Source organism: Portunus trituberculatus, chromosome 17, assembly GCF_017591435.1.
Source record: "Portunus trituberculatus isolate SZX2019 chromosome 17, ASM1759143v1, whole genome shotgun sequence".
In the NCBI taxonomy this organism is placed as follows: domain Eukaryota; kingdom Metazoa; phylum Arthropoda; class Malacostraca; order Decapoda; family Portunidae; genus Portunus; species Portunus trituberculatus.
Genome location: NC_059271.1, coordinates 21,962,351 through 21,976,058, shown reverse-complemented (window position 1 = coordinate 21,976,058; position 13,708 = coordinate 21,962,351). Strand labels below are relative to the sequence as shown.

At 46.5% G+C, this 13,708-nt stretch overlaps 1 protein-coding gene across 1 annotated transcript in view; it reads left to right on the top strand.

Moving 5' to 3' along the window:
* LOC123504833 (thyrotropin-releasing hormone receptor-like) overlaps window positions 1-12,729 on the top strand; it is a 69,409-nt gene extending 56,680 nt beyond the window's left edge. The window contains 3 exon segments of the mRNA XM_045255700.1: window positions 8,258-8,418; window positions 9,091-9,164; window positions 12,210-12,729. Of these exon segments, the coding sequence (XP_045111635.1) occupies window positions 8,258-8,418; window positions 9,091-9,164; window positions 12,210-12,463 (489 nt within the window). The 3' untranslated portion in view covers window positions 12,464-12,729.
* Window positions 12,730-13,708: the final 979 nt, after the last annotated feature.

The following is a 13,708-nucleotide window of genomic DNA, read 5'->3' as shown; positions in this document are numbered from 1 at the left end:
CTAGGTGGTAACACCCAAGATGAGCTTGTGTGGTGATATGGGCCCTAATATGGGTACCACTATAAATAAAATTGTCTGCGCCACTAATGGGCGGAAGCTGAACAGCGCTTCCCATACACTCTTCAGGTGTGCCTACAGGCGCTATAGGCCTTACCGTAAAAAAAAAAATAAATAAATAACCACATACTAGTATATATATATATATATATATATATATATATATATATATATATGATTATATGTTTACTGGTTTATTAATAGTTTTTGTTCGTTAATCTATTTTCATATCATTTTATTTCTCTCTCTCTCTCTCTCTTGTCTTTGTTCGTCTCTCTATCTCTCTCTCTCTCTCTCTCTCTCTCTCTCTCTCTCTCTCTCTCTCTCTCTCTCTCTCTCTCTCTCTCTCTCTCTCTCTCTCTCTCTCTCTCTCTCTCTCTCTCTCAAACAAAGAGAGAACCAGCCAGTCTCAAAGACAATACCTGTGTGTGTGTGTGTGTGTGTGTGTGTGAGAGAGAGAGAGAGAGAGAGAGAGAGAGAGAGAGAGAGAGAGAGAGAGAGAGAGAGAGAGAGAGAGAGAGAGAGAGAGAGAGAGAGAGAGAGAGAGAGAGAGAGAGAGAGAGAGAGAGAGAGAGAGAGAGAGAGAGAGAGAGAGAGAGAGAGAGAGAGAGAGAGAGAGAGAGAGAGAGAGAGAGAGAGAGAGAGAGAGAGAGAGAGAGAGAGAGAGAGAGAGAGAGAGAGAGAGAGAGAGGTCACGCACGTGGTAGCTCCGTGTTTTTCGTGGTGTTACAGTGGTTTAACAAAGTGCAGTGTTGTGAAAATTTCAGTGCTTGAAGTGCTAAGTGTCCTGGTGTCCATGTAAAAGTGTAAGGTGTGCTAAGCCTTGCAATAGTGTTGAAAAATCACTTGAAAAGAGTGTTTGTACCCGTGCAGTGACCGAGACCCGGGCCTGACCTGACGCGAGGCCTAAGGCAGCACACAGTTGCCAAATCTCTCCAAGGTAGTTTTTAAACAACCTGTATCTCTCTCCGTGGCTGGTTTGGCTTGACTTGTGGGAGAGGTAGTTAGTGTCGTGTGTTTTTTGTGCGCCTGTGGGGAAGTGCTTTGTGTTCTGTGCCAGTGTTCAGTGTCTGTGTTCACGAGTGTGTTAGTGTCGCACGTGTCGTTTAGAGCCAACACTCGTTGTCGCCCCCACACCTGGCTCCACAATTCCCCAGGAATCACTTATCCTCTCCCTCAATGTCTAGCCCCGCCCATCGCCCCATAGCCAGGCGAGACTTGCCTGGCTACCAGCCACAGAATTGGTGTTGCGTTTGTGGCAAAGCAACACTTAAGACTCAACACGTGAGCTGTGACGAGGAAACCTGCCGTAACCTTTGTCACAACAGCTGCCTTGGGGATACGCCAGTCTTCAAGTGTAGCTACACGGAGCAGCTACGACTCCAAGCAAACATCCCGGACCCCGTCACCTACATCATCGAGGAGACTGATACACCCCAACGCCACTACCGGACGACAGTGGGGAGAGTCAGTGGGAGGGCTTGAGAGAGGAGAGCTAGTTTCACTAGTTGAGAAGCTCACTGAGGAAGCCTCTCAACAAAACTGTGTGATTAAGTCCCTCCAGGACGACCGAGACTTGATCATACAACACAGAGACGTGTTTGCTGCGGCTCTCAGAGTAGCAGACAGGCTGATAGCGTCAAAACAGCGCCAGACGCAAGTAGCCACACGCTCTCAGGCAGTCAGCGCCCACGCAGAGTCAATTGACGAACACTGGGAGGTGGTTTGTCAGGACTCTGAGAGGTGGAGGACGTGGTGGAGCTCGGATAAACCGCAACAGCTCCGCCACTCAGCTGTTTTCTCAACTTCCACCTTCCCTTCGCCTGCCCGGGAAACAACGACCGCTCCGCCTACCTCCACTGCTTCCATCGCCACACAGAGCGACTGTGACACCTCCCCAGCGTCTACTGTCACTCCTTCTGCCACACAGAGTGACTGCTCGGTACTCACTACCACGTCTACCGCCACACAGAGCAGCAGGGACTCTTCCTCCATAAATACAGCGAACGGAGTAGATCGCGGTGCCTCTGTTCGCCCACGAACCTCTCCTCAGACCACTTCAGGAGATTGGAGAAAAAAGAAAACTAAGAGGGAAGTGCAGCAGGACGCGAGGAAGGTGTCCAGCGAAGGACTGAGGACTCACCAGGCCACCAAGCAGACACAAAAGCGAGCCAAGGCAAAAGTGTGTGAGTACTGCTCACGGAAAGGACACACTTCTGCTACTTGCCACGCCAGAACTGACGATTTACGTCAGGAGCGTCTCATACAGCGGCTCCTTACGGTGGAAAGACACACAGCCACACCCTTCCCACCTGCAGCGCCTCAGCCCGCCCACCACCTCACTTCATTTCAGTCCTTACCACAACCTCGCCCACTCCTTCCTCAGCCTGGTATCTGGAATCAGAGCCAGGGGCGGCAGTGGACCACCTCTTCACCAGTACCAGCAGTCGGCCGCGGACCCTAACCACCACCTCGGACTAGCAGGCCTCGCTCACTACCATCCCTCACCATGGTACAGCCAGCTTGCCCCGCCGCCAACTAAAGGTCGTCTCTAGCAACGTCCGTGGTCTCCGGACTAACCTTGCAGACTTATACCACAACTGTGTGCAACGACACAATGCAGACGTTGTTGTGGTGACAGAGACATGGCTGAACAGTGAGGTGGAGCCCACGTATGGCAGGATGCAGGGCTTCACCCACTGGGTGAGGAGGGACCGACAGGAGCGAACAGGAGGTGGAGTGGCTGTCTGCTTCAAGGAAGGAATGCAGGCCCAGCTACTCGACATAGACACGCCTCCACTGATGGAGATGATGTACTTCCGAGTAACGCTGGCAGACCGCTCAGCCCTCTTACTGTGTGCCCTGTATCGCCCCCCGCGACAAGGGCCTGACTCACTCCTGTACCTGACTGAGACTTTAGACAACCTGATGATGGCACACAGCTGCAGCCACGTGCTGATTGTGGGGGATCTCAATCACCACCTGGAAAGAGACGCCTACGAGAATCTCCTGAGGTGCAGGGTCTGACAGATCATGTCACCTTCCCCACACATGAACGAGGAGGGACATTAGACCCTGTCATCTCAGACTACCAGGAGGACAAGCTTCAGTGTCATCAGCTGGGGCTCGTGGGCAGCTCTGATCATCACGCTGTACTGACACAGCTGGAAGTGGGCGTGGCTCGGGACGAGGCCACCACCCGCACCATCTGGCTGTGGAACAAAGCAGACTGGGCTTCCCTGCGCCGCGACCTGACCCACACCCCATGGGCCACTCTGCTACAGGGAGGAGCAGAGAGTGAAGCACTTGCACTCACCTCTCACCTTCTCGCCCTCCAGAGACGCCACGTCCCACACAGGGAATACACCACCAGACCGACGGATCAGCCATGGTTTGGCTACCGTTGCCGTGTTGCTGCTGAGGCAAAGTATGCTGCCTGGCTCCGCTACAAGAGGAACCCGACTCGGCGCAACAAGGACTTGCATAGGGCTGCATGCAGGAGGATGGTGGTAACCAGCAAGTGGGCCTTAAAAAAGTGGGAGGAAAGCCTGCGCCGGAAACTGTGTGGCACTGGCGTAGGAAACAAAACTTGGTGGTCCCTTGTTAAGGACAAACAGGAACTGGCCACCAAGAATCCATCCCTCCCTCAGCAAGCAGGACGGTACTGTCGCCACCAGCAGTAAGGAGAGGGCACAGTTGCTGGCTTCCTTGTTTGCTGGAAAAATGAAGGTGGGGAATCCACAGCAGCCACCGCCTCAGCTGGTCCAGCAATGTGAGAAGACTGTCACCATGGTGGAGGTGACGCATCAGCAGGTGAAGCGATTATTGCGGGGCTGGACACACAGAAAGCTACCGGCCCTGATGACATCAGCCCGCACCTGCTGAAGCGATGCTCCCAGGAACTGGCTGCCCCTCTCACCCAAGTTCACAACTTGTGTACGGGAAAACGTCTGGCCTTCAGTGTGGAAGGAGGCTCGAGTAGTTCCTGTACACAAAAAGCTCCAGGACGGACCCAAAAACTACAGACCCATATCCCTGTTGTCAGTGGTGGGTAAAGTGTTTGAGAGGGTCGTGGCAGAGGTGGTGTGTAGCCATCTCAAGGACAATGCCCTCCTCTCAGACCAACAGTTTGGGTTCAGACCTGGAAGGTCAACCTCCGACCTAATGATGCTTCTCACCAGGCAGTGGCAGGACGCCCTCGACGACGGCAAGGACACTATAGTGGTTGCTTTGGACATAGCTGGAGCTTTTGATAAAGTATGGCACAACGGATTACTGGAAAAGCTTCGTGCTAAAGGCATCCAGGGTGGCTTGCTACGACTCCTGGGAAATTACCTGCAGGACAGAAGCCTCAAGGTGGTTGTCAACGGGCAAACATCTGAGTCCCTGCCTGTGGAGGCATCAGTGCCACAGGGTTCAATTCTTGGCCCACTCCTGTGGAATATCTACGTGGATGATCTTCTCCAGCTACTGCCAGGAGTCAAGGCCTATGCTGATGACTGCACCCTCTCCTATACCTATCCACGCCAGGACAGTGGGCGGGCTGCTGAGGCCATCAATCAGCAGCTACGAGTGATAGAGGAGTGGGGTGCTCGCTGGCAAGTGACATTCGCGCCGGAGAAGACACAGGCAATGGTTGTCTCTCGGTCCCCAGCCGCCATGGCAGCAATGGCAGGAAAGTTGTCTTTGGCGCTGCTGCTCTCCCACTCCAAGATGACGTCAAGATACTTGGAGTGGAGGTGGATCGAGGGCTGAGGTTTGACAGCCATGTCAAATCCATTGCCAAGAAAGCCTCTCACAGGATCTCCGCTCTCAGAAGGATCGCCAGTTTCCTCGACAGGAAGGGGAGACTGCTGCTGTACAAGGCACAGGTGCGGCCCCACCTTGAGTACGCAGCTCTCTCCTGGATGTCCTGTGCCGCCACACACAGAAGGAGACTGGACAGCATCCAACGCCGCGCCATACGGCTAGTAGATGCTGCAATACCACCTCACCCAGAGCCTGAGCGTCCCCTTGATTCACTGGAACACCGCAGAGATGTGGCGGCAATCGTAGTGTTCCATAAGGCACAGGTGCAAAGAGTGCCACATCTGGCAGGGCTGCGTCATCCTCTGAGAGTCACCGCACGGAGCACGAGAACGGTGCTCAATGGTGGTGACGCCGTAGAGGTGCCGCGATCCCACGGGTGTCAGCATCAACGCACCTTCGCAGGACGCGTCTCCAGGATGTGGAACTTGTTCACGGCCGCGGTGCCTCACGTCCAGGAGATGAACACACACAGTGTCAAACTGATGGCACATAAGTGGAGACAGACACTGCCAACTCCTCTGACACTCTTTGTGACGTGACACTCAGTGTAGTGCAGTGCGTGAATAGTGCTAGTGAAGTGAAAAGAACAGTGCTCCATTTACATGCTGACCATCTTGTATATTTTCTATTTTTAAGTCTTGTAAATATTGTAGAGAAATAGATTGTAGTACCCTTAGAATAGGTAGCACACGACAGTGCGCCTTTGGGTACATGTTCTTCTGTATAAATTATGTTTAAATAAAAAAAAAAAAAGAGAGAGAGAGAGAGAGAGAGAGAGAGAGAGAGAGAGAGAGAGAGAGAGAGAGAGAGAGAGAGAGAGAGAGAGAGAGAGAGAGAGAGAGAGAGAGAGAGAGAGAGAGAGAGAGAGAGAGAGAGAGAGAGAGAGAGAGAGAGAGAGAGAGAGAGAAGAAGAAGAGAGAAGAGAGAGAGAGAGAGAAGAGAGAGAGAGAAGAAGAAGAAGAAGAAGAAGAGAGAAGAAGAAGAAGAAGAAGAAGAAGAAGAAGAAGAAGAAGAAGAAGAAGAAGAAGAAGAAGAAGAAGAAGAAGAAGAAGAGATGATGAGAAGAAGAAGAAACAAGAAGCAGCAGTGTTAAGTCGTAATAGCAACAGTAGTAGTAGTAACAGTAAAGAGCAGAAAAATATGTAGGCAAAAAAAAAAAAAAGACTGATAAAACAAGAGTCAGGAAGAGGTAGGACGAAAAGAAGGCCTTTGGTGGTTCGTGTCATCTCCGGAAACTCGATAACCACACGAAGAGTCTCCAGTTTTCCAAGGTTGAGTCTTCATGAGAGAGAGAGAGAGAGAGAGAGAGAGAGAGAGAGAGAGAGAGAGAGAGAGAGAGAGAGAGAGAGAGAGAGAGAGAGAGAGAGAGAGAGAGAGAGAGAGAGAGAGAGAGAGAGAGAGAGAGAGAGAGAGAGAGAGAGAGAGAGAGAGAGAGAGAGAGAGAGAGAGTTGAATTACATGAAACAGGTTTGCATTTTTTTTTTCATTTATCTTTCTCCCTCGCTTTCTTTTATGTTTTATTTCGCGTGACTTTATTTGCTGCTGGTGTTTCTGATGTTGATAAAAGAATGGTGCAAATGGTGATAACAGCAATGGTGCCTTTGCTCTCCCTTCAACCTGGCAAGCTGCAGTCACTATCACCATCACTACCGTTTTCTGACATTACTATTAACATTATTACACAAGAAATTGCACTCTTTACAGAAAAAAAACGGATAATCACGAATTGAACATCCACAGCAGCAATGGCGCATACTCCTCTCCATCGGAGCAGCAAAAGCACTTAACCCCTTCACTTCTGGGTAGCATTTTTACCATGAGTTTTGGGTATGACTAGACGATTTTATTTATTTTTTTATTTTTTTTTTTTTTTTTTACGGTAAGGCCTTACATTACGAAGGGTCTATGGAGCTCAAAAGATTAATAGCCAGTCTTCACTATTCTAATATCTACATAAGTTTCTGAAGCTGTATAAAATCAGCAAATAGTAAGCAAAATAAATATGAAAACACGTCATGATACTGAAGAGGTTAACACCTTTGCCTCTATTCCAAAACATCTATCTCCCTCACCACGACCATTTCCAAAGGCCACAGATATCATTAGCCGGTCTCTAAAGACTGTTTCATCTGTTACTAATGTAGAAATCTTGTTAATAAGGTTCCTAGAAACGTGAAAGCACCTTTATGAAAACGTGTAATTTTAATTAAAGCCTTTCCGAAGGCAGTGCAGATGTGTTGCAGGAGTGTTTCAAAATGTGGGCCTTTCTACTCATCCTGGTGTTAATAATGCAGCGATCTTCTTGATTTAACGCTAGAAATGTGTAAACACTCTTATGAAAACGTCTAACTTCACCTAGTTATCTTTTATACATAGTGGAGATGCGATGCAGGATTGTTGCAGCATATGGTCCTTTTTTTTCGGAATCCGAACAAAGTATTTTTGCAGCGCATCAAAAAAGAACACTTGTCATCGAAACAACTTCAATAGTTTCCTAAGAGCAAAGACGCTTCTTCCTACAGGCTTATGTCCCAGCTAGTCCTTTAACTCCTATTGAATAACAGATAGTCGATCTCATCTTGCCGGCAGCAGGCGGCGAGGACGACAAACTCAAATATGATAGAGAGTCTTGCCATTTCAGCGCCCAAGACCGCCATGAGACCACCGCCAGGAGCGTTTATGTAAAGTGGACGTGGAATTGAGTCAGGCCATCTGGAGGAGGAGGAGGAGGAGGAGGAAGAGGAGGAGGAGGAGGAGGAGGAGGAGGAGGAGGAGGAGGAGGAGGAGGAAGAAGAGAAGAAAAAGAAGGATTTTTCGTACTTTACAGATTTCTCCCTCTCTAGTTTTCGTGAAAGGTTTTTCGTAATGCATATTATTTCCTTGACTTCTCCCTCTCTTCCTCCCTACTCCTCTTCCTCATCATCATCATCGTCTTTCTTACTCATTTCCTCATACCTGCCTCATATTTCCCTTCCATCTCCTCAGCCACAAGTATCCTCTTACTGAGCATGCCTTTGTTCCTTTTCTCTTCTTCCTCTCACAAGGAGTTCGTCTTCCTTCACACCCACTCTCCTTCCTCCTTGCCTCTCCATCATTCCACCATATTCTTCTCCTTCTTTCTTTCCTTCGATCATATTTTTACATCCCTCTTCGCATCGCCTTCCACGACTATCCTTCCCGCACTTTTCATCATGCATGCTCCCTCGCTTCTCTCGCTCTTTCTCCTTTTTAACCTGAAAACCTAACTCTTACTTTTTTTTCTCCCTTTTCTCTACCTGTATATCATAAAAATACTCTCTCTCTCTCTCTCTCTCTCTCTCTCTCTCTCTCTCTCTCTCTCTCTCTCTCTGTAACACCTCTCCATTACATCAACATTTCTCTCCTCCCGCAGGTGGTAAAGATGCTGGTGGTAGTGGTGGCTATCTTCGCGACGCTGTGGCTTCCCTACCGCACCCTCCTCGTCTACAACTCACTGCTTGCCATGTTCGGCCACAGCACTTACAAGGATCTGTGGTACCTGCTCTTCGCCAAAACCTGCATCTTCATCAACAGGTGAGTCAGTAAGGATTGGATTCAGCTCTGGTTTTTCAATTTCATCGTTTTCTTAAGGCTCCTGTACAGAGTTGTTTAGGTTAAGTAGTTTTTTTTATTGAGTTATTTTAGTGCATTCTTCTCTTTTTTTTACTTTTCCTCTTTTATTGTACAGTATTAACATCGGTATTTCCAGTTCTGATGTTATGTGTCGCTACTACTGCTGTTACTACATTAAAGTTACTGTAATTACTACTGCTACTTCTATTACCGACACTACTACTACTACTACTACTACAACAACAACAACTACTACTACCATTGATAAAAGAACAGCAACAATGAAAACAACTACAACCACAATTTATACTACAACATTGCGAGCACATCTAATCTCCTCCTGTTCCCCAAAATCACAGATGATCTAAAAGAACATTTAATCTTAAAGAAAAGTCTCTCTCTCTCTCTCTCTCTCTCTCTCTCTCTCTCTCTCTCTCTCTCTCTCTCTCTCTCTCTCTCTCTCTCTCTCTCTCTCTCTCTCTCTCTCTCTCCCACCTCTTTCACAAGAGAAGGAAATCATGAGATGAAGAAAGGAAACAATTGGATCTTATTACCGCTTGATGTTAAATGGAGTACTACCACCACTATCGCCACCACCACGAGTAACCTTCCTTTCTTTTTTCCTCCCTGCAGCGCCATCAACCCTATCCTGTACAACGCTCTCTCTGTCAAGTTCAGGAGAGCCTTCAAACGCATGCTGTCTTGTGGTAAGTAGAGGAGTGGGAAAGTAGGCGGAGGATGAGAAAGAGGATGAGAGGAAGTGGAGAGGGGAAATGGGGATGGGACAAGAGACAAGAGAGAGAGAGAGAGAGAGAGAGAGAGAGAGAGAGAGAGAGAGAGAGAGAGAGAGAGAGAGAGAGAGAGAGAGAGAGAGAGAGAGAGAGAGAGAGAGAGAGAGAGAGAGAGAGAGAGAGAGAGAGAGAGAGAGAGAGAAGTTCCTCTGTAAGACCAACAAGATCCATAGGACTTTGTTCATTGCTCGTTGATATCAGAAGTCACGTAACAGAACACCTCCACTTCCTTCCTCCCACTGTCTGCCTCAGATTGTTCAAGAAAAAAAATAATTACGACACTGGAATTCCTCCCGACTGCCACCAGTCCCGTCCACTGCAATACGAATTATCGAGTCTTGAATCAACTCTTCTCTTGCTCAACAATATATATATATATATATATATATATATATATATATATATATATATATATATATATATATATATATATATATATATATATATATATTATATTTTATTTTATTTTATTTTATTTTTTTTTTTTTTTTTTCCCACTAAAACACGTGAAGCTTTTCAACAGTTTCGCATCCTAAAAAAAACAAGGATGTCTTTTTCTTTTCTTCTGAAATTTTTGCCGATGCTTTTATTTTTTGGAGAATGAGAAATCAAATCATAGACAATTAAAATTTCATATACCACAAACTTTTAGGAAATTCTGTTATCGAAAAGGCTAAATACCTACCGTTTTTTTTTTCCGTGTTTATGCATGTCATTTTTTCTTTTCTTTTTCTTTTCTTTTTTCTTTTGGAATTCTATTAGCAAAAGGTAATCAAAGCAGTAAAAGCGTTAAAATCACGGATTGTTTTTAACTAACTATTTTCACATTACAGGCATTTGAATAATTCTACAGCAAGGAAAGAACTAAAATTCACCTTTACTTTTTTGTGTGTGTGTGTGTGTCTCTGTGTTTTCTATAGCACTCTATCAACAAAGCATCATTAGGACAGTGAAAGCATTCAAATTACGGGTTCTTTTAAGTTTTTAAGTAAAGAAGAAGGCACTGACTTCGCTGCTGTCAAACACGAGAAGGGAAGGGATCTGATCACTGTTCTGTTAAATGTTCTTTGCTCTTGTGTCCTCTTTATAACGCTCTATTGCCAAAGGACGTTCATAAATGTAAAAGAGGTTGAAAGTATGGAGACATATATCTTACTAATGCCAGACAAGAGGAAGGCAATGATCTGGTCACGACGCTGCGATCAGAAAGTAGATAGATAATCTTTCCTCACTTCCCCCTCTTCAAAACTTTCCATTAGTTGGCCTCGGTAAGGCTGGCTGGGTAAGGAAATATTGGATTTTTTGACTCATGACTACTTGCATTTTATTTTCACTTTACCCTCACCCTCACCCTACATGTTACCCTCATTTTTCCTCCCCACACGCTGATCCTTTCCATTATTTTTTTTTCCTTTTCTTTCCTTCTTCCTCGTGGCACCACACCACTGCCGCCACGACACCCTCGCTCTGCAGCAACTTTAACCTATTTTTTGTTCCTACCTAATTCTCCAACTTTTATCATGTTTTTTTTTCGTCTCATCCACGTGCATTACTACTCACGCTTTTCCAAAATGGATCACTTGGACTTCGGTGCTGCCGCTACCATGTTACTGTATGTGGTGTAATATGCGTAAAGGTTAGCAATTTAGTCAGATAGAAAATTGTACGGCTAAAATAAACAGTTATCATGGCTAGCCCCTCCAGGATAGACATCCCAACAATCCCAACAATATCATGTTACCATGACACACAAAAATTGTATTAGTTCATTCATATATTTTAAAACAAAACCAAAATATTCTAAAAGCCAATACAGAAACAAATGCCACGCTTCTTTAGTAAAAACAAGTAGAACACACACACAAAAAAAATGTCATATTCCAGACAGATAAAAACTTTCTCAGTACAAATAAGAGACAAAGTTTGGTGTTCTCCTCTCTTCCCCAAGCAAGGGAACACGCGTCGCTCTCTCAAGTCCCACAAACAGAGACACTTGATCAGCTCACACACTCTAGGGACATCAAACAGGCATCACAACAAGGCTCAACACTACAGGACATGACATATCAGATGGGTGAGAATCTTTTCTATGTTTGACTGAGTCTGCACTATGAAAACTATTTTGAGCTTGGTTTTGAGAAACTACATTAACAAAGTAAATGGTTAATATTGCTAGACAATGCAGACAAACAAATAATAAAGAAATGTTGGCTTTGTGTTTTCTAGTACAGTATACAGAACTATAATGAAGAATGTACCACGAAAATAAATAGTTAAAAAGAATCCCTAATATTCAAGCATCTTACGGTTCCAATCGTCATTTGCCAATACCTATGCCAACCATCTTAAGCCAAACATACTGTACAGGCGTCATTACACTGTATCTGTCTATGAGCGTGTAGCCTCAGCTTTGATCTCCGCTTAGCCACTCCCCTGAACAATACTTCTTCAAGAATCATCCAGCACTACTACATACTTCTAAAGAGGGAGTCAGTGCATGAGATGGTAAGGTGCACCCCCGAGGTGGGCAAGTCCCGAGGAGAGGCTGCAGCTTATGGTAATCCAAAGTTAATTACATGGAGAGGAGCGGAGTTCCTTCTCGGGTAATCAAGAGGCAACAGTGACCCGCTCCGCCTCCCCTGCTCGCTGTGAAGGTCACGAGTAGGTCTTCCTCTTCCCGGAGCACGAAGAGGAGTTCTGGCTTTACTCCAAGGCTGATACATGTGTCTAGTTTCTAACCATATTATCATTTTTCTCTTTCCGACCTTCTTCGATTTTTAATCAGTAAGAAATTGGGGAATGAAGGCTTTGTGATAAGTAATGTGTGTGTGTGTGTGTGTGTGTGTGTGTGTGTGTGTGTGTGTGTGTGTGTGTGTGTGTGTGTGTGTGTGTGTGTGTGTGTGTGTGTGTGTGTGTGTGTGTGTTTCTAATCTACCATCTCTTCTTTCTCTCCTCCGCCAGGTAAGCCACGCCCCGAGCAGTGGGCCATGACGATGTTCTACAGTGAGGGCGGGAAGCGGCCTGCCTCACGCATTACTGGGGGCATGGCGATTGGGGGAAGAGGGCCAAGCTCCACGCGGACACGAGGCAGCCTGGGCATTGGAAGAGAGTCCTCCTCGCCGCGCCAACCATATCCGCCCAGCAGCAACAGACAGACCCCTACCATGGACACACCGCTCAACCCTCCCTCCACCTCCGTCACCATGGATCCCTAAAGACCCCCGGCAGTCACAGTGAGGTGTCTCGGGTCGCACGTCATCGCCTCACCAACAATGTCCTCCCACAAACACTTCCTTCACGTGGTGTTGCTTGACCCACCCTATTGGCTCCAGTACTGTTGTTGAGGGTGTGCATGAGACTGACCACTTCATTGCTGTGTTCATAATCATACTCCTTCCGTGCGTCGCCTCTCATTCATCTAACCATGTCCAGTTGGCGGTGTGTATCTTTGTATTAGGTCGTTGTAGGAGGGAGGAAAGAGTGGGTGAGAGAGAGAGAGAGAGAGAGAGAGAGAGAGAGAGAGAGAGAGAGAGAGAGAGAGAGAGAGAGAGAGAGAGAGAGAGAGAGAGAGAGAGAGAGAGAGAGAGAGAGAGAGAGAGAGAGAGAGAGAGAGAGAGAGAGAGAGAGAGAGAGAGAGAGAGAGAGAGAGAGAGAGAGAGAGAGAGAGAGAGAGAGAGAGAGAGAGAGAGAGAGAGAGAGTGAGAGAGAGTGAGTGAGTGAGTGAGTGAGTGAGTGAGTGAGTGAGTGTGTGTGTGTGTGTGTGTGTGTGTGTGTGTGTGTGTGTGTGTGTGTGTGTGTGTGTGTGTGTGTGTGTGTGTGTGTGTGTGTGTGTGTGTGTGTGTGTGTGTGTGTGTGTTCATGAAGGTAGATCTTTTTTTATGAAACTTATAGAGAAACCATACATAAAACAAGCAGGACTCTCCAAAACCTCCCAAATAACATCAATAAGGAAAAATACGACTAACAGACTCACTTTTTACATGTTCCTCTCTTGACCACTTCAAAACGAGCAGCGCCTTCCTTTTGAAGTATGAATCACCACCGTCTGCAATATGTGTCTCTCTTAAAACACACTCACACACATTCACCCACCCACCCACCCACACACACACACACACACACACACACACACACACACACACGAAAAAAAAAACACGATTGAAAAGCAAGCACATAACACAAACAGACGTAAACGGAACATTTATATCATCTTATAGGCGATATACTAGTTACGTCTTATAAGATGAAGAATAAAGTCTAGCTGCAAAAAAAAAAAAAAAACATACACACACACAACTTAATTAAAAAAGGAATGTGTACAGCCAACGTTGCTGTCGAGGCTTTTTTCTTCCCCCTTCCTTTCCCGATGCGTCTTTCCTCCTCCCTTCACAATGTTCTCCCTCACTCCCCTAAGCCTCCAAGCGCCTCTATCTACCACATCCCCATACAGTAAGCCTCTC